Below are 21978 nucleotides of genomic sequence, written 5' to 3' on the forward strand. Positions count from 1 at the left end.
GGGAGCATGTGGAGCCTGAATTCAGCTCAGGGGAGATGCTCCACGAGCCGGGGGGCTGCCAAGTGTGCTGACGGTGATGTCAAAGCCCGAGCTTTGGAGGCGAGGCCGGGAGAGGCCCTGCAAGTCCTCAGCACCCCCACTTCCTCTTTCAGTGCTCCTCTCCCTTGTGACAGCCCCCACCCCCCAGCCCTACTCCCACATTAAAACTGTTCCCCATTTCCATGGGCCCCTGATCTGGCCTCCTATCTCCCTTCCTGCTGCTGCAGGCCTGTTTTCAGCCCCACTACTAGGAGAGCAAAAGGGCCACTCTCGCCAGGGTCACGGTCTTTCAACGACAGCGTTGCCTACAGCCGTTCTACCAAGAGGATTTCAGGCAGTAGAAGGCAGGGAGACCCTCTGAAATGTCTTTGGTGCCACTGCCCCAGAGGGTGTCCATTCTATCCACAATCCCGGTATCGTACAGATCACAGCAAGAACGCTCACACTTCCCTTTCCCTTCTTTCAAGGCTTGCATGGGGCCTTCAAGGTGGGTCTCACCCCTGACCCTGAAATCCTCATACCCAACCAGCTAGAGCCCACACCTTCCAATCAGCCATCAAGACCCACCAGGTTTTCCGTCTTGGCATCCAAGATTCACTATTTCCTCTTGACCAACTCTGGTCAGGCCTGTATCATTTCTTGTTTAAACTACTAGAATAGTCTCTCAATTCTTTAGTCTCCTTTCCAATCCATCTTCTGGATACCTATTATCCTCTTAAACTCCTTCTCTAATTGTCTCACTTTACTGCTCTAAATGGGCTTCCCTTGTGGCTCAGATGAAAAAGAATCTGCCTGCAATGCAGAAGACCTGGGTTCTATCCCTGGGTCAGGAAGATCCCCTAGAAAAAGAAATGGCTACCCACTCCAGTATTCTCGCCTGGAGAATTCCCTGGACAGAGGAGCCCAGCGGGCTACAGTCCCCGGGGTCGCAAAGACTCAGATACAACTGAGCAAGTAACATTTTCACTGCTCTAAATAATTTACAGCTAACACTATACACGTGCCAGGCAACATGATGAACAATTTTATGCAGTATTTCCCTTAAGCCTCACAGCAGCTCTCCAAGTATCCACATCCCTGATTTTTAGATAAGGAAGCTGAGGCCCAGCTAAGTCAGGTATTACAGAGGCAGCTGGCACGCGAGCCCAGGCAGTCTGACCTCTTCCCGTCGCCCACAGGATGACGTCTGCATTCTTCAGGCTGACACCAGAAACTTGCTTCGTCATGGCTGGACTGGCCCCTTGAGCCTCTGTTCCTCATGTTCTAAACATGCCTGCTCCTTCCAGCCTGACCCTTCACTGCTTGTTCTCTAATCTAGGCCACTCCAGTGTTTATGATAAGTATCCTCCAAAAACACCTTCTCTCCTTTTCAACCAATCCAATCCCACACATCCTGGAGGTCTGAGTCAAATTATACCTCATGTGTGAAATCTCTCTTCTGATTGCCCCCTTTGATTGTGGTTTCCTCTCTGAAATGCTATAACAGCACTTAACAGACTGTCTTGTTATCATCTTGAAGACTGGGATGATGTTTCTATCACCAGATCCTTGACAGCAAGGATGATGAGTCTTCACCTTCTCATGAATTCCTAACAGTTACAGTGCCCATTTTTTCTAAAGAAAAATTGGGATGTATGGCTTGATTTGGTAATTATTTATTTAAAAGGTAAAATAGTTAAGATTGGGACTATTTTGGAAAGTTTAAGACTATTGTCATTCTATCAATGTCACCAAGCACAGGACTGAGCACATAAGAGGTCCTTAATGACTGCTTATTAGATAAATAACCACGCCACAACAGTAAAGTCCAAAATGAAGTAGGGTATAAGTCTTTCAAGAGAAAGACGTCATTAAACCATAGATGTCAAACCACCCCGTATCTGGGATCAACTCTGATCAACAGCTCTGAAAATGCTCAGGTTAGAGAATTAGAACATGAGGCTGGCTACCCGTGCCTGCCCGCTCGGTGCAGAAGGGAAATTCAATACAATCCTCAAAGAAGCAGAAATGATCTCCATCAAGACTGCGTAATCCAGTCAAGTTAGTGACACTTCAGGCCCCAGAGTTCTTTCCCACCGTGAGCTCTTCCTCCCCCTGGTCTGGCTGCCAGTTGGAAGAGGAGACTATAGGATGGTGTGTGGTAATGGACACACGGGACACCAGGGCTGCCTTTTTAGCCGAGCGGCCTATCAACCCTACCGCCCAACACACACACACGCGCGCGCACACACACACACACGCGCGCACACACACACACACACACTCACTCACACACACACACTCCATTGGGTCCCCGACAGTAAGTCTTTAAGACTGGGCAGCACAGTGGAATTTGGGCCTTGGGGTTAGGAAGACGTTGGGTTTAAACCTAAATCTCCCACTTACTAGCTTGGTGGCCTTGGGCAAACTATTTTCCCCCTCTGCATCTATCTTTCTTCCAATGGTTTCTATGATATAAAGGGATATTATCCACCAATCGATCTACTACCTATGCATCTGTCTATTGAGATATCTACGAGTATCTGTCCCTGGCAGGTGCTACATAAGACACGACAGATGGCGGTAACAGTGAGACCGATGGGGTCCTTCCTTCTGATGCTCTGTCATCTCTCAGGTCTCACTCTCATTATAGAATACCCCCTTTGGCGTGCTCCTGTTTCTGGGCTTTGGGAAACTTGACTCAGCTGTGATGGTACAGTCTCCTCTGAGCTCCCTGACATGCCACTGGTGTCACAGTCTCACTGCCTGAGATGGCGTGTTGTTGTTCAGTCGCTCAGTCGTGTCTGACTCTTTGTGACCCCTGGACTGCAGCACGCCAGGTTTCCCTGTCCTTCACCATCTCCCAGAGTTTGCTCAAACTCATGTCCATTGAGTTGGTGACGCCATCCAATCATCTCGTCCTCTGTCGTCCCCTTCTTCTCCTGACTTCGATCTTTCCCAGCCTGAGATGGATACTCAGATGAAAGACAGAGAAACTCATGCAGTTTGTGGAACCAGTAGACTGGCTCTTGATGGTCCCCTCCCCCAGGGCCTCACCTTGTACCCCTGACAGCTGCCCATGAAACACCTCCGACTCTGCTCAGAGCAGCTTAAGATGCTCTCCTCCCAGAGAACTGCTATTTTCAGAGAAAGTTATGGAAGACCACAGGGCACAAGGGCAGAATCAGGGCCAGTGGGCAAAAGCTCTGAAAGGTAGACTTTCAATGACAGGAAGAACTTCTTATTGTAAAAACAGTGGAAGAGGCATCTTGGGAGGGTGGGTATGTTCATGCAGAGGCTAGAAAATTACCTGACAGAGATACAGCAGGGAGTACACCTCTGTGAAATACGAGATAGGTTAGATGAACACTACGCTTCATCTTTCAACTCTGAGAACATATGATTCCAGGAAAAACGAAAACTCCCACGGATTAGATTAAGCTCTGATGGTAAAACTCAGAGCATGAGCTGCCAGGGTAATGACACCATGAAGCCTGGCCCTGCCTCTCCTCTCTGTAGCCTCAGAATTATACGACTGAGACCCCCAATGGTGACCTGAGCCCACAAGTTCCCTTCCAAAGGCTGCAGAGGAAGAACTCCCAGGAGCTGTCCTTCACGCTGGAGCCTGGGAACGTGCCTGCGCCACCCTGGTCTGGCGCCTGGGGAGCTTCTCTGGCCCCCGCCCCATGGAGCTTGCGGACTGAAGACTTCCCAGGGGTGATGGGAGGAGGGAGCAGAGTCCCCCAGGACCGGCCCTTGCCAGGCTGAGACTCTCTGGCCCCACCCACAAGCCTTCTGTCTGCTGGGGCTGAGGGCCTGCTCCCTGTGGGGTTTGGCTACCACGGAATCTGTCTCCAGTCACCAAGAGCCGCCTGGGATGCCGAATTCCACAGAAGTCTGGCCACTCTGGCGTCACTGCCAAAGCCTGGCCTGTGGCCAGCCCACAGCAGGAACTCGGGGCCAGACTGAGCAGCAGCATTTCCCTCAGGAAACTGGGTTGACTCAAACAGGTAAGAATGCGAGGTCCAGCGCTTGTGCCCAGCTGCACACAAAGAAGGAGGATAAATGGCCTTGCAGCAGCACAAGGAAAACCCCCAAACAAGCCTGGGCTGACAGAAAGACAAGAGGCTCAGAGGGTGTCAGTGGGCAACGCTGCAGCTGGAGGCGCATCAGTGTCCCAACAAGGGGAGGCCACCAGTCCACTGCTCTTTGGATGGATAAGCCTCACGACAGAGCAGTGATCACCAGGTCTGGGTGCCTCTTTTAAAGGTGGACACCAGCGCAATAAAATGGGTACGTGGAGCAGACAGGATGGTGAGAAGTGTGAAATGACATCTCCCCTCATGTGACTCTGGGCAAGTTACTTAATCTCTTGAGTCTCAGTTTCCCAAATGAGCCAAGTCTAAAGGAGTAAATGTGGTAACTGGGGAAACCCCGAGGACCAGGTAGAAGCTCAAAGTCACTCAGACGTGAATTTGATCAAGGTCAAGGGCTGGCGTGGGCAGGAGTGAGCCTCCTGGCAGCAGTGTTCAAAAGAGCCTGGACAAACTCCTGTCCGAGGAGCGGGGTGGGGGGTAGAGGGGCGGGTGGAGGTGGGGTTCTGCAGTCACAGGCTGTGGCGACTTCTACAGGCTCTGGGCTCCCAATTAGGTCCTCTGTGTACTTTTCTGAGGTATGAGCCAAGCCTTTCTTAGCTGTGGAGCCTTGAGCCCAGCAAGAAGCCAAGGCTACAGGGTGTGAGCAGAGGAGTCCTGCAGGCGCAGGGTTTGAGGAGAGTGGGCTGCTGCTCCCCATCCAAGCCGACTGGGCTCGGGTTCCACTGTGCTTGAGGCCACCAGCGCTGGTGACCAGGGAAGCCAGGGAGGGGACAGCAAGAGAGAGCTGGTCAAGTGTGGAGGTGCCTCCAGGTTGGAAGGTTCAGTGTGGGGCTGAGGAGGAGGAGGGCAAGGGCTCCCCCTGCACAGGGTCCCCAGGGCCAGCTCCCCCACTTCTCACCGTCCCTGAGCTCTAGAGGAGCATCCAAAGGGCACGAAGCAGGGCACTGCAGAACGTCTGTGGAACTGGGGGCCAGAAGACCCAGCTCTCCTGCCTAAAAACCTTGGACAGATCGTTTGCACTCTGCTGATATGTAAAACAGAGACAGGAACACCAGCTTAAGGCATCTCACAGAAAGGCTGTGAGGCTCAGAATAATGGCTGTGCTTTGTAAACAGCAAAGTGCCAGGTAAAGTAATGATCTGAGCATCATTACTATTATTTGAATAATAATAAATTATCAGTCCAGAGGAGTGAAGCTTTAATGGTAGGATTTCACGCATCAGTGGAGAAGACACTGCTGGCGGTTTTCTGTCAGCTGCACAAGCAGTGCACAGTAGTTCAGGGTGGGCCGGGTAGGGTGTGGACTCGGGGCTGGGCTGCCCTCTGTGTATCACTGACGTGTTCCAGCAAGGCCTCTGAAGATGCAGTAAAGTCATTTCAAAAACAGTAAATGTTAGCTCCTGAGCTGACTGGAAAGGAAATCACTAGTCTGGGAGAGAAACCAAGTCCATGGAAGAGAATTTGTGGGGTTGTGCCAAAGGCACCCTTCATTCGCCCGCCTGTGGCTTTCAGCAGACGAGCTGTGAGAGAGGAGCTCCTATCGGAGGTCCCAGCAGGCTGGAGAGCTGAGGAAGGAAAGACACTGAGTGACTCAACTCTTAAGGGTTGCTGGCCAGAGTCCAGCGGCCCCCACCACGGAGGAAAGCCTGTGCTTGCTCAGCATATCTGAGACAGGAAATTGGGAAAGGGTCTCAGGGTCTGGCCCCAGGAAAGAGGCCAGGCCAAGCTTCTTGCTGGACACGCCACCGAGCTATTCTGATCAGCTCCCCAGGCCCTGCTCCCCCGGTCCAGGACCCCAGGGGGAATGAGGCAGCAGGAAGGAATGTGGTCGGGAGGTTGTAGGTTCAGCCGGAGCAAAGGGGACGGCATGTTTCCAGGCACCTTGGGACCTTTCTAGGATCACTCCTGCAGTCCCTAGAGCCCACCTTCCTTCTGCTGAGAGGTTACAAAAAGCACCCAGGGACCTGCTCCTCCTCCTTGTGTGAGGGGAGCTGCTGCTCTGAGGGCTGAGGCATGTCCTGGACTGCAGTCCTCCCATGATCAGTGATTTCCTACGGACACAAGAAAGGTCCCGTGGGGTGGTCCATGAGACCTAAGGGGGCCCCGAGGGCTGGGTCACCCGAGGTCAGAATGTCAGCGACAAGTGATTAAAGATGTCCCTTACAAGTTAAGACAGCCTCAAAATAGTCAGTTTCCCTGAATAGTCTGTTAAGGGATCTGGTCACTAGTGACTTTATATGAACCTGCCTCAAATCTCACATTTTCAGCTTACACTCACTGGGGAAAAAATTCCCTAAAGCAGTCTGACTGTGGGAAGCAGGAAGGCCTTTCTTTGCCTGAAATTTACTTTTTCTGAGCTGAGTGAAGCCCTCTGAGGCCTGTGTTTGGGGTCTGAGTTGTGTCTCCTCCCTAACCGCCTAGCCCTTTAGATTCCAATCTTGGACCCCTTCTCAATCTCGGGTCCCCTTGTACTCGAGAGACTTCAGAGCCCTTTGCAGCTGGAAAGGCCTAGCTGGAAACATTTCTGAGTATCTCTCTAGGCCAGAGAATCAGTGAAAAAGGACTTGCATAATGCCCCACCAGAAGCCCAAGGACAGAGGTTATCGGGCCCCAGTCCTTCAATTTGGGACACTCATCATTGCTTTTCCCAGGTCTCTAGCTAGCACACAGCCTGGATCACAGTGTCTCAGACCTGGAAGGAGATTGTTAAGAGCTGCCTGTTCCAACAGCCCTAGCCTCCAGCCCAGCCTTTCACCATGTGCCTGAAGAGTGGCTTGGACATCAGCAGTGATGTGGCAGCCACGTACCGCTTCCCTGAGCAGCCATTTCCTTTCTCAGCATCAGAGACTTTACTCACCTCTTCCAATAGGCTTGCTTTTGGCACCTGATCTGCCCCATGACAGCTGTCAGAGAGCTGAGGATATGGAGTCACGGGCTCCTTGAGAATTCTGCTGCTCCACAGCAGCCCTTTTAACTTCTGCTCACAGAACAGATCTACCAAATGCCCCAACCTCTGGGTCTCTCTCCTCTGAGCACCTGCCTTGCTGTGACTCCCGGATGGTAAGCGACATTGGAGGTGTGCTGTGATCAGCTCAAGGTCGAGGCAGAGCCTCATGTTCTTCTTGGACACATTATGTGCATTCATGTTTCCAAAGGCTGAATCTTAGCATCTTAGACCCTCAGGGGTCTAACCCACAGCCAGATAGAAAGACCAGGGGTGTCTGAAATCCCTTCATGAGCAATTCAGTCCTCTGGCTCTGGAAGGTTTTATTGGGGAATAAAAAGGAGAGCCATGTGATGAAATGACAACAACTAGACACATGAGTAAGAGCCCCAGGACACCTTCTCTGCGGGCGTGACCCAAATGTTCTGTCCCCCTGCAGCTCTGCCCCTGTGGTTCCTGGGACCTCAGGAGCAGACCCCCTCCAGGGACCCAGGATGTGATGAGGCCCAGCTCAGATCCCTGCACAGGGAGTGAGAAGGGGAGAGGAGAGCAAGCCTGAGGGGGCAGGCTCTGAAGGCATTTAGCCTGGAGGTTTTGGCCGGCACTGGCCACCAGGTGTCACTGCCACCTTGAGAACAGCACTCCAAGTAGAGGGTCTCTCAGGGCAGCCCTGAAGCTGGCAGGCCAGCCAGGGCGAGGCCAAGATGATAAGGGTTTGCCACTTACTCCTGCTCTCAGCGACTTCGTGCCTCTGACACCCCTGCCCCTATTCCTCTCAACTGGGCCTGGCAGCTGGCCTGGGCCCAGCCCCATGACTTTGCTCTCTGCTTCTTACAATTACTCCATTTAGGTGGCTGGCTGACAAGGTAAGGGAGGCCCTCTGCTCACCTCCCCCACCTCTAACCTTCTTCAGGCTTTTTTTTAGAGTCATGGAAACAAACAAAAGCTCTAATGGGGGAGCTGTAGGCAAGGAGAGGAAGGGAGAAAGGGAGAAAGGTCAACAACGGCTAGTCGTAAGTCATGGGACGACAGAGGATGAAATGGTTGGATGGCATCACTGACTCGATGGAGATGAATTTGAGCAAGCTCCAGGAGTTGGTGATGGACAGGGAAGCCTGGTGTGCTGCAGTCCAGACAGTCAGACACGACTGAGCGACTGAACTGAACAGAAGTCTGTCCTGGTCTTGACCTAGAATATGGGCAAGCAGGAGCACCTGCGGCTTATGACACAGCTCAGAGGCTCTCGCAGCCTGAGCTGCCAGAGCCATGGAAGAAAGAGGCCAGGACTGGGGAGCCTGATGGTGAGGAGCGGACAAGAGTTAGTGGCAACACCCATGGGCTCAGATTGCCATTCAAAGCCCTGGCTGAGGCCCAAGTAAACTCGCTTTGGTTTGCATCTCTTCCATTTGGACTCTACCAAATTAATTCAGAAGATCTCCACCCCAAGTCCAGTGCGCTGCTAGGGCTGTTAAAGACACTTATTCCAACCGGGAATTCGTCCAACAAGTATGTATTACACTGGCAGATCAAGGGAGAAGTAAGTGGGAGTGGTTTATCACTGTCATTTATATAGAATGGCTACCACGTAGTGATAATAAAAAAGCCGACAGACTTGGTTTTGTTATTGTCATTGGACTTTTCTACCCACGACTGACTGTACTGGGCAGACCACACATACACCGCTCCTTAGTGTAGCCAGGATGCCTCTGCCAGACCTGAGGCACAGCAGTTGAGGAAGAATCAGTGATATGATCACAAAGGAGCCAGCCATGCAAAAACAGAAAGAGCACGTCAGAGAGAGGATGCAGCTAACACAAAAGCCCGTACCAGTGTGGTGAGGGCATGGTGGGCATGAGCTAGGACGGTACGAAGATGTTGCATTTATCCCTGTCGCCCCAAGTCTACTAATTTTAAGCACATACTTTGGCCTAGGCCTACGCTGGTCCGAGAAAACACGGACAAATAAGGCTTGAAAGTATTTGAGAGACATTTGCTAAATTAATTTAATTATGTATGCAGTAAAGAATTTGGCCTTGCCCAAAGAAAGATCTGGCCCATATTCACAATCCCCCTCCCTGCCTAGGGAAGTAGCCTCTACACTCTTTGGAATTTCCTGAGTGACAGCAGTGTCTTTGTTATTCAAGGTGGGGGCCCCCTCAGACCACCCTTGATGGTGCATGATAATGAGGTGACTCAGGGTGGGCCCTCAGGCCCTGTGGTATTAGACTGACCTCTAGGGAGGGGAAAGTTGGAGACGCCAGTGTTCAAGGAGATGATCAATCAGTCAAGCAAGCTTAAGAAATGAAACCCCAAAAACCCCTGAACACTGGAATTCAGGTGAGCTTCCCTGGTTGGCAACACTCCCTGTGCCTTATCAGTGACAGAGGCCAGAGACTAACACATCCTAAGGACAAAAGAGGCTCTGGGTTTGGAACTCTCCTAAACTCTGCCCTAGGCAGCCTTCTTGGGCCTTTATTTTTGCATCTGTGCCCTTTCCCATAATGCACCTGTGAGTACAGTGGCTTTCAGGAAGTTCTGTGAGTCTTTCCAGAGAATTCTCGAACCTGAGGGTGGTTTGGGGGAGTGTCTAAACTTTCTGCTCGTGGCAGGAGTAAGGGCGGTCTGTGAAGGACTTGCCTTCGGATTTCACAGGTGGGCTGACCTCAGGTTTCACGTGACCTCAGAACTGAAAGGGATCTAAAGATCATCTATCCCAGTTCCATTTTACAGGTGAGGAAGCAGGTCCAGAGGTGGGAAGTGACTCACCCACAGTCACGTAACGTCCTGGCAGAGGGAGACTGGCCCCTGAGTGTCTTGACTCCCAACACACTGTGCTTTCTGCAATATCCTGTTGTAACTTCAACTGTGAAGCTCAGTGGAGGAAAACTCACCCTGAAGCCACAAGGGCTTTGCTATAAGGAATTTTTACAGGCGCCCCTGTGTTTAGGGAAGCTCATTCCTTACCAGGTTTCCTGCCTTGACTCTGAAAGCTTTCTCTTTAAAATATTTAAGTTGAAGTATTTAATGTTCACAAAGGAAGGGAATCACATGAAAGAAGAATCAATGCTTTCATTGGGTGAAAACACTTTTTTAGGGAGAAAGTCTTTCTTTGTTACTAAAATTTTATAATTTTCAAATAATTAAATTTTATTGCTAGAAAAGATCTTAGTGAATTTCTTGGTTCAACCCTTCCTTTTACACACAGAGATGCTGAGACGGAGAAAGAAAAGGAAATCTATCCAAGGCGACCTCATGAGTCAGTGGCAAGGACGGATTGAACTCAGGTCTCCTGACCTAGCCTTCAGTCTAGTCAGGATGATTTTGCTGTAGGAGCCAAGAGAGTGTGCACACGTATACAAAAGTCCTGAAGGGACCCTCACAGGGCCCCAGAGCAGCCCATTTTTGTTTATCTTGCCTGGGCAACATTGGCTGTCTTACTCTGTCATAAAGTCTTTAAGCAGCTACCAGATACTCTGTTTCTCAGGGGGTCAGGGGGAAAGGGGACTCTTGTCAGTCTTATAGGGCAGGAATGAGCAACCATCTGCCAATCCCATCACTGAGACAGCTAGGACCAGAAGACACCTAGGACCAGAAGACACCTTGATGCCATCAGATTTACTAAATCATAAAATCTACTGCAGGCCTGATATTATTTCAACCAGGAAAATCTTTCTATTACCTCTAGTTAAGCACAATATGTAAATAATGGGCTTGTATCTCTAACAAGCAACTAAGGTGTGTTACCCTAATTACCCTATATAATTATCTGGTGACTATATTCCTAAAGCACAGGAACAGATTTTTGTACTTGTTTAGAGGTCCCCACAGTGTGAGCCATCTAAGAAGTGAAAGTGTTAGTGGCTCAGTGCGTCTGACTCTGCCATCCATGGAGATGGATGCCCGACAGGCTCCTCTGTCCATGGAATTCTCCAGGCAAGAATACTGGAGCGGATAGCCATTCCCTTCCTCATGGGATCTTCCTGACCCAGGGACTGAACCCTGATCTCCTCCACTGCAGGCAGATTCTTTACCATCTAAGCCACCAGCGAAGCCCTATAGAAGGTGTGTAACACACACAAAAGCTAATCTATGGCAACATCCTGCCTCATGGGGCTACTCTCAACTTGGGCACAAAGACAGCACAGACATATGTTACTCCATAAGCTCTCATCAGTCAGGATGGAAGGAGAATTCTACTCAAAGAGATCTTTAAAGCTCAAAAGGTATTTAGATATCATCTTGTATTAATAGGGGGTGGAGAAAGGGCGGAGGAGACAGATTGAGAGAGGGTACTGACTTACCGTTTGCCATGTTGTTTTATCATAGTTATTTTCTACAGAAACACTTCTTATGCGTTATGTTTCTGGCCTTCTTAACCAGAGTGTGAAACAGTGACTAAAATGCAATCCTTTCCTGAGGGTTCAGGTCCATTGTTATGACTGTAAACTATGTTTCTATGCTATGATCCTGTGATGTTCAAATGATGAGAAGAAAAATGTGGGGGTAATTTGCTTCTATACTAAATAAACCAGACAAGTTTATACTTTTTTTTCCCCCTCCTTTTCTTCTTTCTTACCATATGATTTCAAGAATCCAATTACTTGGCTCCTGATTGCAGCATAATCCCAGGAAAGCCCTGATCTTTAGAAAAGGGAGAGATGATCTCAAAGCCGAACACTGGAGGGAAGCCACACCCAGAGGCTGCCTGCTTACGTAATAACACAGGTAGCCTTTTTTGAGCATTTATGATATGCTATGCCATAGTTTGTGTTCTTTACTTCATTTGATCCTTATAACAACCCTAGAATACAGATGCTATTGTTCAGATCTCTCCTGAGTCAGAGATACAGTCCTTGCTCAGGGTCACAAAGCCAGTAAACTATCAAACTTGGAGAGTTCTTGCATCAAAGCCCACATTCTGAGTTCGACTCCACCTCCTTAAATGTTTAAAGTAGGATCTTGAAAGCAAGATTGCTGCGAGATTTTCATTTACAAGTGATAAAACCTGAACCCTAGAAAGGGTAGTAACTTCCCCCCAAAGTCACACAGCCATTTGGAGCTAAACTAGGACTCAGTTCTTGGATTCACTGTTCCAAGGTGTTACAACTCTATTACACAGTGGAGGGAAGAGTTTGGCAATATTTTTGAAAAAGGAGCTACATCCTAGAGGGACTAAAGGCCCTCAGGCCCAGGGTCCCTGCCTTTCTTTGGCCCATTCTAGAGCCACAGAGCTTGAGGTTCCACCAAAGCTTCAGTGTGGATCTGCCACTAACCTGTGGCTGGAGTACTGTCATTGGGGATGTGACTGACCTGAGTCACACACCACAGGCAACTAGGAAGTTGTCTCGTCTCCCCTAGAGAGGAAAGCAGAGTTCTTATTTGAGTTCTACCTGTTACTCTCTCCCAGAATGAGGGACCCGACTCTCCCCCTCTCCAGACCAGCAGGTGTCTCAGAAACACCCTTCTTTCTCTACAAGTGTGACAGACCTCTCAGGCATTGAGCAGCTAATGAGACCTGACCCAGCCCTTCCTCAAAGAACTCCAGGTTACAAGTCCCAGAGGGAACAGGGTCTGGTTCCCTGGAGTCCTCAAGTTCAGAGGGGAGGGATCTGATACTCCATCTCTGGACAGTTATAAAGCTGATCCTGCATATTGCTAATGAGAAGGTTTCTATTAGGGGTGATGGAAGATAATCAGGTGTCCAGAGGGGAGGGAAGGGAAAGAGAGGGAGAAGGAAAAGACTCCAGAGAGCCCATCCAGACCTGTGGGCATCTGACCTCTGCTCCGTCCTAGAGCCACTGCCGTCTGGAGCAGCAGGCTAGGCAAGGGTTCGTGGCTGCCTTTGTGTCTCCTCCCTGCTTACCTGTGGCTGCTGGGTGGTTAAGGGTCTCTGAGGAGAGAGGATAGGGGTCCTCGACAGCAGCTGGTTCATCTTGCTGACGACCAGCTCAGTGATGAGTTGTCTGTCCTCCACCTGGTGCTCCCCGATCAGCGGCATACTACAGTCCATGACCTGGGGGAGGAAGGGAACTCGGTTAGGAAAGGAGACATCCACGGCCTGGGACAGTCTTTCAGAACGAGCAGGACTTAAGCCAGCAGAGGTAGGTTGGGGTGAAGTGGGTGCCTGTGTCTTCCGTTGGAGGCATGCTCCTTTGCATGCCTCCGTTCCCTTCTCCTGCAGCCTTGGCCTTGGGCCTCCCCAGACTTCATGCAGGTCAGGGCTCAGTGGGACTTCAGTCTGGCGACTGAGGGTGGCGGGGAGAGGCAGAGGGCAGGCAGACAGTCCAGCCCCGTGCTCTGAGACTGGCAGACAGGGGAGAAGGAACACGGAAGGCCAGGCCCTTAACTCCGGTTAGAAGGCAGTTCTCTCCTCTGTGACTCTTCTCCCACACAACCTCTGTCCCCACTGATACTCTGCCCATTAAACGACTGGCTTCCTGCCTTTGCTCATGACCTGAGATGCCTTCACTTTCGCCACCGAGCCAATTCCTCCTGTATGTCAAGGTCCAGATCAATGTTTTCCTCCTTTAGGAAGTGTCTGCCTACCCAGGATCACAGACTCCATAGTTCAACTCTCTCATTCAGGGATAAGAAAACCAAGGCCCACCAAGAGGAGGGTAGTATGACCATGTAGAAGTTACATGCTGAGCAGGCCATGGAGTAGATTCTGAAGCCCACTTTGGGCTCTAGACATGAATCCTCCGTAAATACTACCAACACCTGGCAAGGAGCCTCTTCTGCTCCCAGGAAGACTGGACAGGAATGTGTGTGAAGGACACATATGGCCACTGTCTCTCCCTTTAACATGGGAAAAGGGTCAGCAAGGTTGTGCCAGAGGCCCTGACTGAGTCAAGTGTCTCCAGGGCTCAGAGAAGGGCTAAGAAGAATCTCCTGCATCCAGGAGACTGAGTTCTAGCCAGGCTGAGACACCGACTCACTGTGTGGCTTTGCTTGTGGCATCAGGCCTCCATTCTCTCACTGGCAGAGCAGACTGGATCCAATGATTCCCAAGGCCAGCTTCCTGAGACTAAGAATGGCAAAACCACTGAAGGCTTCCCGGAGGAGTGGCAGGCTAGGACCCAGGAACGCGGGTCTGGCATCTCTCACCAATGGTGTGGGTCAGCCCGGCTGGTTAGAAACCACAGCTCTACTGGCAGCTGTTTGGCTCTGCACGCTCCCCAGCTGTGTCACCCGGGAACCTTCCCGTGGCTCAGGAGACTCTAACCTAACTGCAGTCCGTGCGCCCGTGCAGCTCTCAAGCCAAGAGCTTGGCCTCCAGCCCTAGGGCTCGTCTCTTACTGATATACTCTTTGGGCCAGACTTACCTCAAAAATATAGTCTTTGCCATCTTTGCCATGCACAGCTTTGACAGCACAGATGTCGAGGCCACCAAAGATCTCAGAGCAGGTGTCCACCCACAGCTTGTACCTGGAGTGGGGTGGGGGAAAGTGTCCTGAGGCTGGGGCACTAGCTCCCACCTAGCCCGCTTGTGGTCATGGGATCCTGGCGGCCTCTACCTCTCCTGGCTGCACCCCCCAGACCTCCCCCCATCAATCAAGCACACTGCCTTATCTACCGCACCCTCTTGCTTTGCTCTCTAGACCCTCTCCACCTTCCCAAGCTTAGAGCAGGTCTCATCTACTCTACGCAGCCTCCCTCAGCTGTTCAGCCCACAGTAACTCCTCCTGCCCTGGAGCATCTATGGCAAGTCCAGTCTTTATCTCCATCATTCTCATCATATCTCCAGTCCTGCCTGATCTTCTTACTGGGTGTTTGGGCCTTTGTGTTCCATCTGTCTGGCTAGATTAGAGGCTCCCTTTGGGCAGGACTCATTTCTTACACCTCCTGTTCTATGGAAGCCGCCCTCACCAGACAGGGGCGCTGCACCCCTCCCCTCACTCACCGGTCTGACATGGCGATCTGCTCCAGCATTGCAGAGCCAGTGTTTGTCTTCCAGTTCCCTGAGATTGACGTCCTCCTGCAACAAGGCCCCGCCAAGTGACAGCTCATGGTCGCTGTCCCCACCTGTCTCCCCCACCCAGAGCCTGGGGGCCTGTCTGCTGACCCGAGAGCCTGGCTTCCGCTGCCAACCCCCCAACCATAATGCTCTCCTCCTTTCTACAAGGGTCCAGCCCAGGTTGCCCTGGTGCCCTGGAGTCTTCCCTGATCTTTTCAACCTGATGAGCACTTGCTCTCCTTACAATTCCTAGAGGACTTTGCCTCCACCTCTCTTCAAATCCTGTGTCTACTTTTTACTTTAGTTATCTGAGCTAAGTCTTCTGTCCACAAATCTATTAACCACTTGAGGATATATATTGTGTCTTGTACTTTGGCCACCTGATGGGAAGAGTTGACTCACTGGAAAAGACCTTGGTGCTGGGAAAGACTGAGGGGAGGAGGACAAGACGGTAGCAGAGGGTGAGATGGTTGGATGGCGTCACTGACTCAATGGACATGAGTTGGGCAAACTCCGGGAGATAGTGAAGGACAGGGAAGCCTGGCGTGCTGCAGTCCACGGGATTGCAGAGTCAAACACAACTGAGCAACTAAACAACAACAACAAATTGGGTCTAGTATTCCCATCAGCCCACCCACTTGGTATCTGGGCTGCCTTGGTATGCACAAGCTGAATTCTGTTGGTGCTGGAAACACCCTCCAGGCTCCAGTGAGTATCTTCCCATGGCTTCCTTACTAGCTCACTTATTCTTTCAACAGTTAACACTGAGGGCCTACAGTATCAGCACTGTGGCTCTGGACAAGCCGGCTGGCCTCTTCAGGCTTAAGCTGCCTCATCCCTCACGTGGAGCCCATGGAGTCAAGTCCCCAAGCCTTCTCTTCCGTGCCCTGTGTCCTCCATCTGTGGCCACACGTTACATAGACTCAATTGGTGTTGGACTAAGGAGGAGGCAATTGACCTGGTTTCTGGTTCTGGATTTGCTCTTGACTGGTTGGGTGACCTTGGGTGAATCACCTCACCTCTCTGAGCCTTATTTATCCTTGTGTAAACACAGGGCTGCCATGAGGACCAAATTATACAGGTTTTAAGTAAACTGTAAATTAGTCTTCACTGAGACAAAGTCAAGAGGAAGGGGATGGCCCAAGGACAGAAAAGCCACGCTCATCCACTGACAGAGCCCAGTCACTCCCTACACATGCCGGCCTTGTCACTCACTATGACTGGAGACTGATGATGTGCTTCTCTGCTCAGCAGTTCTCAGGAGTCTCCTCCCTGGAGATCCGATACCAGACACTGGGAACCAAGACATGTGGCAGGTTCTTCAGAGCCCTGCGCCAGCCTAGAGAGCCGAGCCCAACGCCTCACATCTGTACAGTGCTGATTCCCTTGCAAGGCTGCTCCATCCCAAATCCCTTACCAGAGCCTCACTGAAAATTCCCTGGTGTGAGTAGGCTGCAGTTTTTGCCCCCACTTTACAGATGAGGAGATTGAGACTCAGAAAGGTTAGCTGACTCGTCCAAGATTGTATATCTAGTCAAACTAGGTTCACATGCTAGCAAGGTAATGTTCAAAATCCTTCAAGCTAGGCTTCAGCAGAACATGAACTTTCAGATGTACAAGCTGGATTTAGAAAAGGCAGAGGAACCAGAAACCAAATTGTCAACATCTGTTGGATCATAGAAAAAGCAAGGGAAGTCCAGAAAAACATCTACTTCTACATTATTGGCTACGCTAAAGCCTTTGACTGTGTGGATCACAACAAACTGTGGAAAATTCTTAAAGAGATGGGAATACCAGACCATCTTACCTGTATTCTGAGAAACCTGTATGCAGGTCAAGAAGCAACAGTTAAAACCCGACATGGAACAACAGACTGGTTCCAAATTGGGAAAGGAGTACATCAAGGCTGTATGTCACCCTGTTTATTTAATTTATATGCAGAGTACATCATGTGAAATGCCAGGCTGGATGAATCACAAGCTGGAATCTAGATTGCCGGGAGAAATATCAACAACCTCAGATATGCAGATGACACCACTCTAACGGCAGAAAATGAAGAGGAACCAAAGAGCCTCTTGATGAGGATGAAAGAAGAGAGTGAAAAAGCTGGCTTAAAATTCAACATTGAAAAAACTAAGGTCATGGCATCCAGCTCCATTACTTCATGGCAAATAGATGGGGAAAAGTGGAAACAGTGACAGATTTTCTTCTCTTGGGCTCCAAAATCACTGTGGATGGTGACTGCAGCCATGAAATTAAAAGATGCTTTCTCCTTGGAAGAAAAGCTATGACAAACCTAGACAGCATATCAAAAAAGCAGAGACACTACTTTGCTGACAAAGGTCCGTACATCAAGGTGTGTATGTATGGATGTAGTCTTGTATGGATGTGAGAGTTGGTCCATAAAGAAGGCTGTGTGCCAAGAATTGATGCTTTCCAACTGTGGTGCTGGAGAAGACTCTTGAGAGTCCCTTGGACTACAAGGAGATCAAATCAGTCAATCCTAAAAGAAATCAACCCTGAATATTCACTGGAAGGACTGGTGCTGACACTGAAGCTCCAATCCTTCGACTACCTGATGCAGAGAGGCAACTCATTGGAAAAGACCTTGATACCGGGAAAGACTGAAGGCAAGAGGATAAACAGGCAGCAGAGGATGAGATGCTTGGATGGCATCAACAACTCAAAGGACATAAGTCTGAGCAAATTCCAGGAGGTAGTGAAGGACAGGGAAGCCTGGCGTGCAGCAGTTCCTGGAGTCGCAGAGTTGAACACGACTTAGTGACTAAACAACAAGCCCAGGACTCTTGGTGCCCTCACTGGGTTTCGCTTTCCCCTACACCCCACTGCCTAGTTCAGAAAAGATGAACAACTCACAGTTGAGTGGCTTGCTCTATGTGAACAGAAACACAAAGACAGATCAGAGAAAAAATAATGCTGTCTTCCTAGCACTGGTGCTTCATAGGTGTGCTCCTGTGACCAGGCTGGGCAGAGTCCCTCACTTCCTTGTCTGCAGGACAAGGCCATGATCCATAATAGGGTGTCAGAAACTTTTGAGTGAGTAATAGTAAAGCCCCTTATGCTTCACACCTTTCTCTAACAATGGGATGCCAGGCACAGATCCATGAAGGCTACCTGGGGCACACGGGAGCAGAGGGGAAGCTGAGAAGCCATTCAGGGACAGCTCAATGGCCATTCAGGACTCACAGGCCATCCGACGTCCATAGAGGGACCCACATTATTGCTGACTGACAGACAGCAGGGGCGGTGCACTCTTCCCACCAAGCCTAGCCATCTCCTGGTCTCTAGGTGAGGGCTTGGGCAGAAGGGAAGAATCTCAAAACTTACCTTGGCTACTGTCAGGTCAGTTCCTTCTTCTGAGAGCAAGAAGATGGCCAAAAGTTTGGGGAAGAGGAGCTGAGAGAACCTAAACATTTGCCCAAATAACTGACAGTCCCTCACAAGTAAAAGTGAATATTTTCTAAAGCTGCTCTCGTCGCTTACCCCTCATCAGTGGTTGGGGATTCTCTTTTCTTATGCTCCATTTAAGTTGTTTTCAGAAACCTCAATTTTTAAAAATGTGGTGCCTCCTTTTAAGGATCAAGACCCTCTTGCTCTACCATCGTCGATGCTTTTTTGTTTATTTATGGGATTTTAAAATTAAAGGATAGGAAATCTGCTTTCATCAGTACCAAAATCATGGCTTTTCCTACTACTTTTAGCTAGTTTTTATAACGGTCTTTTAAATTGTGCTAAGTCGTGTCCAACTCTTTGCAACCCCATGGACTGTACCCCATCAGGCTCCTCTGTCCTTGGGATTTCCCAGTCAAGAATACTGGAGTGGGTTGCTATTTCTTCCTCCAGGGGATTTTCCTGACCCAGGGATTGAACCTGCATCTTCCTGTCTTATATTGTGCATACTTACTTATTTTATTTATTTATTTACTTGGCCATGCACAGCACTTGGGATCTTAGTTCTCTGACCAGGGACGGAACCCGGGCCTTCAGGAGTGAGAGTGCAGAGTCCTAACCGCTGGACCACAGGGAAGTCCCACATTGTGTGTACTCTTAAAGCAACCTTAAATTCCTTTCTGAAGCAGAATAGCTTTAAATAAAAAATGATAAACTCAGAAAGTAGGAATCTGGCCAATAAAGTTGTAAAAAGGATTCGGTGCCTCAGTTCCCCACAAGGCTTCTCTCTGCATATTCATTGGGTGCCTCCTAGGAGTCTGCTGCTGCACCAGGAAGCAGGCTGACCAGGAAGCAGGCTGAGCAATGACTCTGTCATTACCACCCAGAGAGCTCAGAGGAGCGCCGTACAAACGCCCGTGTGTGAAGAGTGCTCAGCTAGAGGTGTGCGAGGGGTTACAAGAAGGGCGCACAGGGACGGGCTCCTAACTCTCTCGAGGGGCAGGGAGTATAAACCCTAAAAAGAAAGACGAGGGAAGAAAAATGAAAATAGGTGGGTGAAGGGGAGGGAAGCTGCTCCACCCTGATGGGAGCTCAAGTCCAGTGTGGCAAAGGTCACATTCATAGATTGTGATGTTCTTTCTTTGTGAAGAAAAATACCACCTTAAATTTTTTTGAAGTGTGAAGTTGAAGTGAAAGTGAAAGTCGCTCAGTCGTGTCCGACTCTTTGTGACCCCATGTCCATGGAATTCTCCAGGCCAGAATACTGGAATGGGTAGCTTTTCCCTTTTCCAGGGATATTCCCAACCTAGGAATTGAACTGGGGTCTCCTGCACTGCAGACGGGTTCTTTACCAACTGAGTTATCGGGGAAAATGTGAAGTTACTATTTCCAAAATTGGACTTGTAAGCCATTTGTGTTTGGATGTATATTTCAGAAGATTGGGTAGTCTTGAAATCTTTTCTTTTTCTCAATTCTATCGCAGGAAGCCTTTCCCTTCTCATTTTGGCAAATGGACCCAGTTACATGGAACAGTCACCTATTCTCATAACCACAATGCTTTTCACATTCTGTAGTGTCTACAGGGCTACATATTTATAGTTTCTTAGCTTTTTCTGTGCTCTGGCAGCCTCGTGAAGCCTACAGATTCCTTTCGATGTATGAAATACTGAAGATGTATAAGTGTAAAATAAAATACACAGGACAGCAGAAGAACTCAAAGATTTAAAGTAATTATCAAAAAAGTTATCAAAAACAATAACTCTCTGATTAGTGTAAAAATATAAGTCTTTTTCTATAAATAACAAATGTATTTACAGGTATGAATGTAGCTGCAAGTCTAACTCCCATGACTTGTAAGTAGTGATAAAAGCAATTGGTATTTAAAGGTATCTGCCACAAGCATATGTGATACAAAAACCTCTGTGATGACCGCTGGTGACAAACCACACGTCTGTGTACTAACTACTGCGGTTACTCCAGTCTGCTCACAACTGCGGAGAGTGTCGGGTTTCACTTACAGGCGAATGAAAATAAATATTCATTTTCTGCCTCCTGTCAGTTCGGGAACCCCTCCTCTGCCTTGAAAGGAAGCCAGGCCAAGACGCCCCCATGTGCATGGCGCCCTCGCTGTGTTCTCTACCTTGTGGGGCCAGGGGAGGCCAAACTGAGAGCTGGCTGCTGCCTGGAGGCTGAGCATTGTCCCTGAGCTGAGGAGACAGTGACGGGTGTCCGGGGGCCCCCACCCCACTCACATGTAAGCCTTGTAGTTGGTGCCAATCTTTTGGACCCGGATGTCATACTTGGCATCAATGAAAGGCTCTGCAGTGGCGTAGGTCTGGGTGAGGGCCACCACGCTGGCAATGTCCTGGAAATCGTAGTGGTTTTCCACTTTGACCTAATGGTGGAGGAAAGCAGAGAGGCAGAAAGGGAGGTACTCGTGCGCGCACAGTCTCTCACACACACACACACACACACACACATACTGAGAGTCACAAGAGCCCTGGGCCCCCAGGCTCATCACGATGCTCGCACCCAGAGGCAAACCTGGGTGCCACATCTCCTTAGGAGGTCCCCACTCTTGAGCTTCCCTTCCCAGGGCTGGGGAGCCACATTTGCTGCAAAGAGCACAGGGACAGTCTGGTGGCCTACACTCTGCTTGCTGCAAGAGGCCTGCCTGGGTAACACTCATGGTTTTAGAGGGGCCATATCATCTTCACCTCGGAAAGAATTCATCAGCAACTGAGGCAGAAGAACAGTCCACAACTGGGCTCCCGGAAAAGCTCCCATTGTGGCCTCAACCCCAGAGCACAGCGGCCCTGGCCTTACCTTGCCCATGCCCGAGTGAGCGTGGCCGATCTTCACCACCACAGGGAAAGTGGGCAGAGTCAGCTGAAAACAGAGAAAGGATTGAATTGGTCAGAGTGTACCTGTCTTTCTGGGGAAACCTACAAATATTTTTCTTGGGAACACCCTTGGAAGGGCTCTTTAAAGAACCAGTGCAACCTATTTGCATCAGAAATTTAAGAATTTAAAAACAGAGTGACAGTGACTTGCCTTAGGTCAGAGCATATTAGTGGCAGAACTACAAGGAGCCCGTTTTCCTGTTTGGTATTCTCTGCATCTTTAAGACTCATTGCGTCACCCTTCATGTGTCCAGCTTTCCTGCACTGAACCTGGCTTTTCTCCCCTCTTACACTCTCTTCCTTGCTCACCAACACCTCAAACTCAGCATCAAACACAGCTCAGAATGCAAAGGCATATTTCTGCCCAGTTTGGGTTGGAAGACAGCTAACATAAGAATTCAGCATGTTTACCATTCAAAAGAGAAGCTTAAGAGAGTAAATGCTACCTTGTTGTTCAGTGGCTCAGTCGTGTCTGACTCTTTGCGACCCCATGGGGGTGACACATCAGACCTACCTGTCCTTCACCACTACCTCGAGATAGCCGTATTTTAACAGAGAAACCACAAAGACTTAAAAGAAGAAAAGCCACCCCCCAAAGGCAGGATTTCAAGCTGTTACACAATGGCCAAGGGAGAAATAACATGGTAG

The 21978-nt window shown here is 49.7% G+C and overlaps 1 protein-coding gene across 4 annotated transcripts in view; it reads right to left on the reverse strand.

Annotated features, from left to right (window-relative positions):
- SYN2 (synapsin II) overlaps positions 1-21978 on the reverse strand; it is a 190233-nt gene that overhangs the window by 40290 nt on the left and 127965 nt on the right. For all 4 annotated transcript variants that reach the window (XR_011563085.1, XR_011563086.1, XM_070776937.1 and 1 more), the window contains exons 6-10: positions 21254-21316; positions 20680-20822; positions 14963-15037; positions 14385-14487; positions 12923-13072 (exon numbers count right to left, since the gene is read on the reverse strand). Coding sequence is in view for 2 of the 4 variants with exons in the window: in XM_070776937.1 (XP_070633038.1) it covers positions 12923-13072; positions 14385-14487; positions 14963-15037; positions 20680-20822; positions 21254-21316 (534 nt within the window). In the remaining 2 variants the exon portion in view is untranslated. The remainder of the gene's footprint in view (positions 1-12922; positions 13073-14384; positions 14488-14962; positions 15038-20679; positions 20823-21253; positions 21317-21978) is intronic.

This window comes from Bos indicus, chromosome 22, assembly GCF_029378745.1.
Source record: "Bos indicus isolate NIAB-ARS_2022 breed Sahiwal x Tharparkar chromosome 22, NIAB-ARS_B.indTharparkar_mat_pri_1.0, whole genome shotgun sequence".
In the NCBI taxonomy this organism is placed as follows: Eukaryota; Metazoa; Chordata; class Mammalia; order Artiodactyla; family Bovidae; genus Bos; species Bos indicus.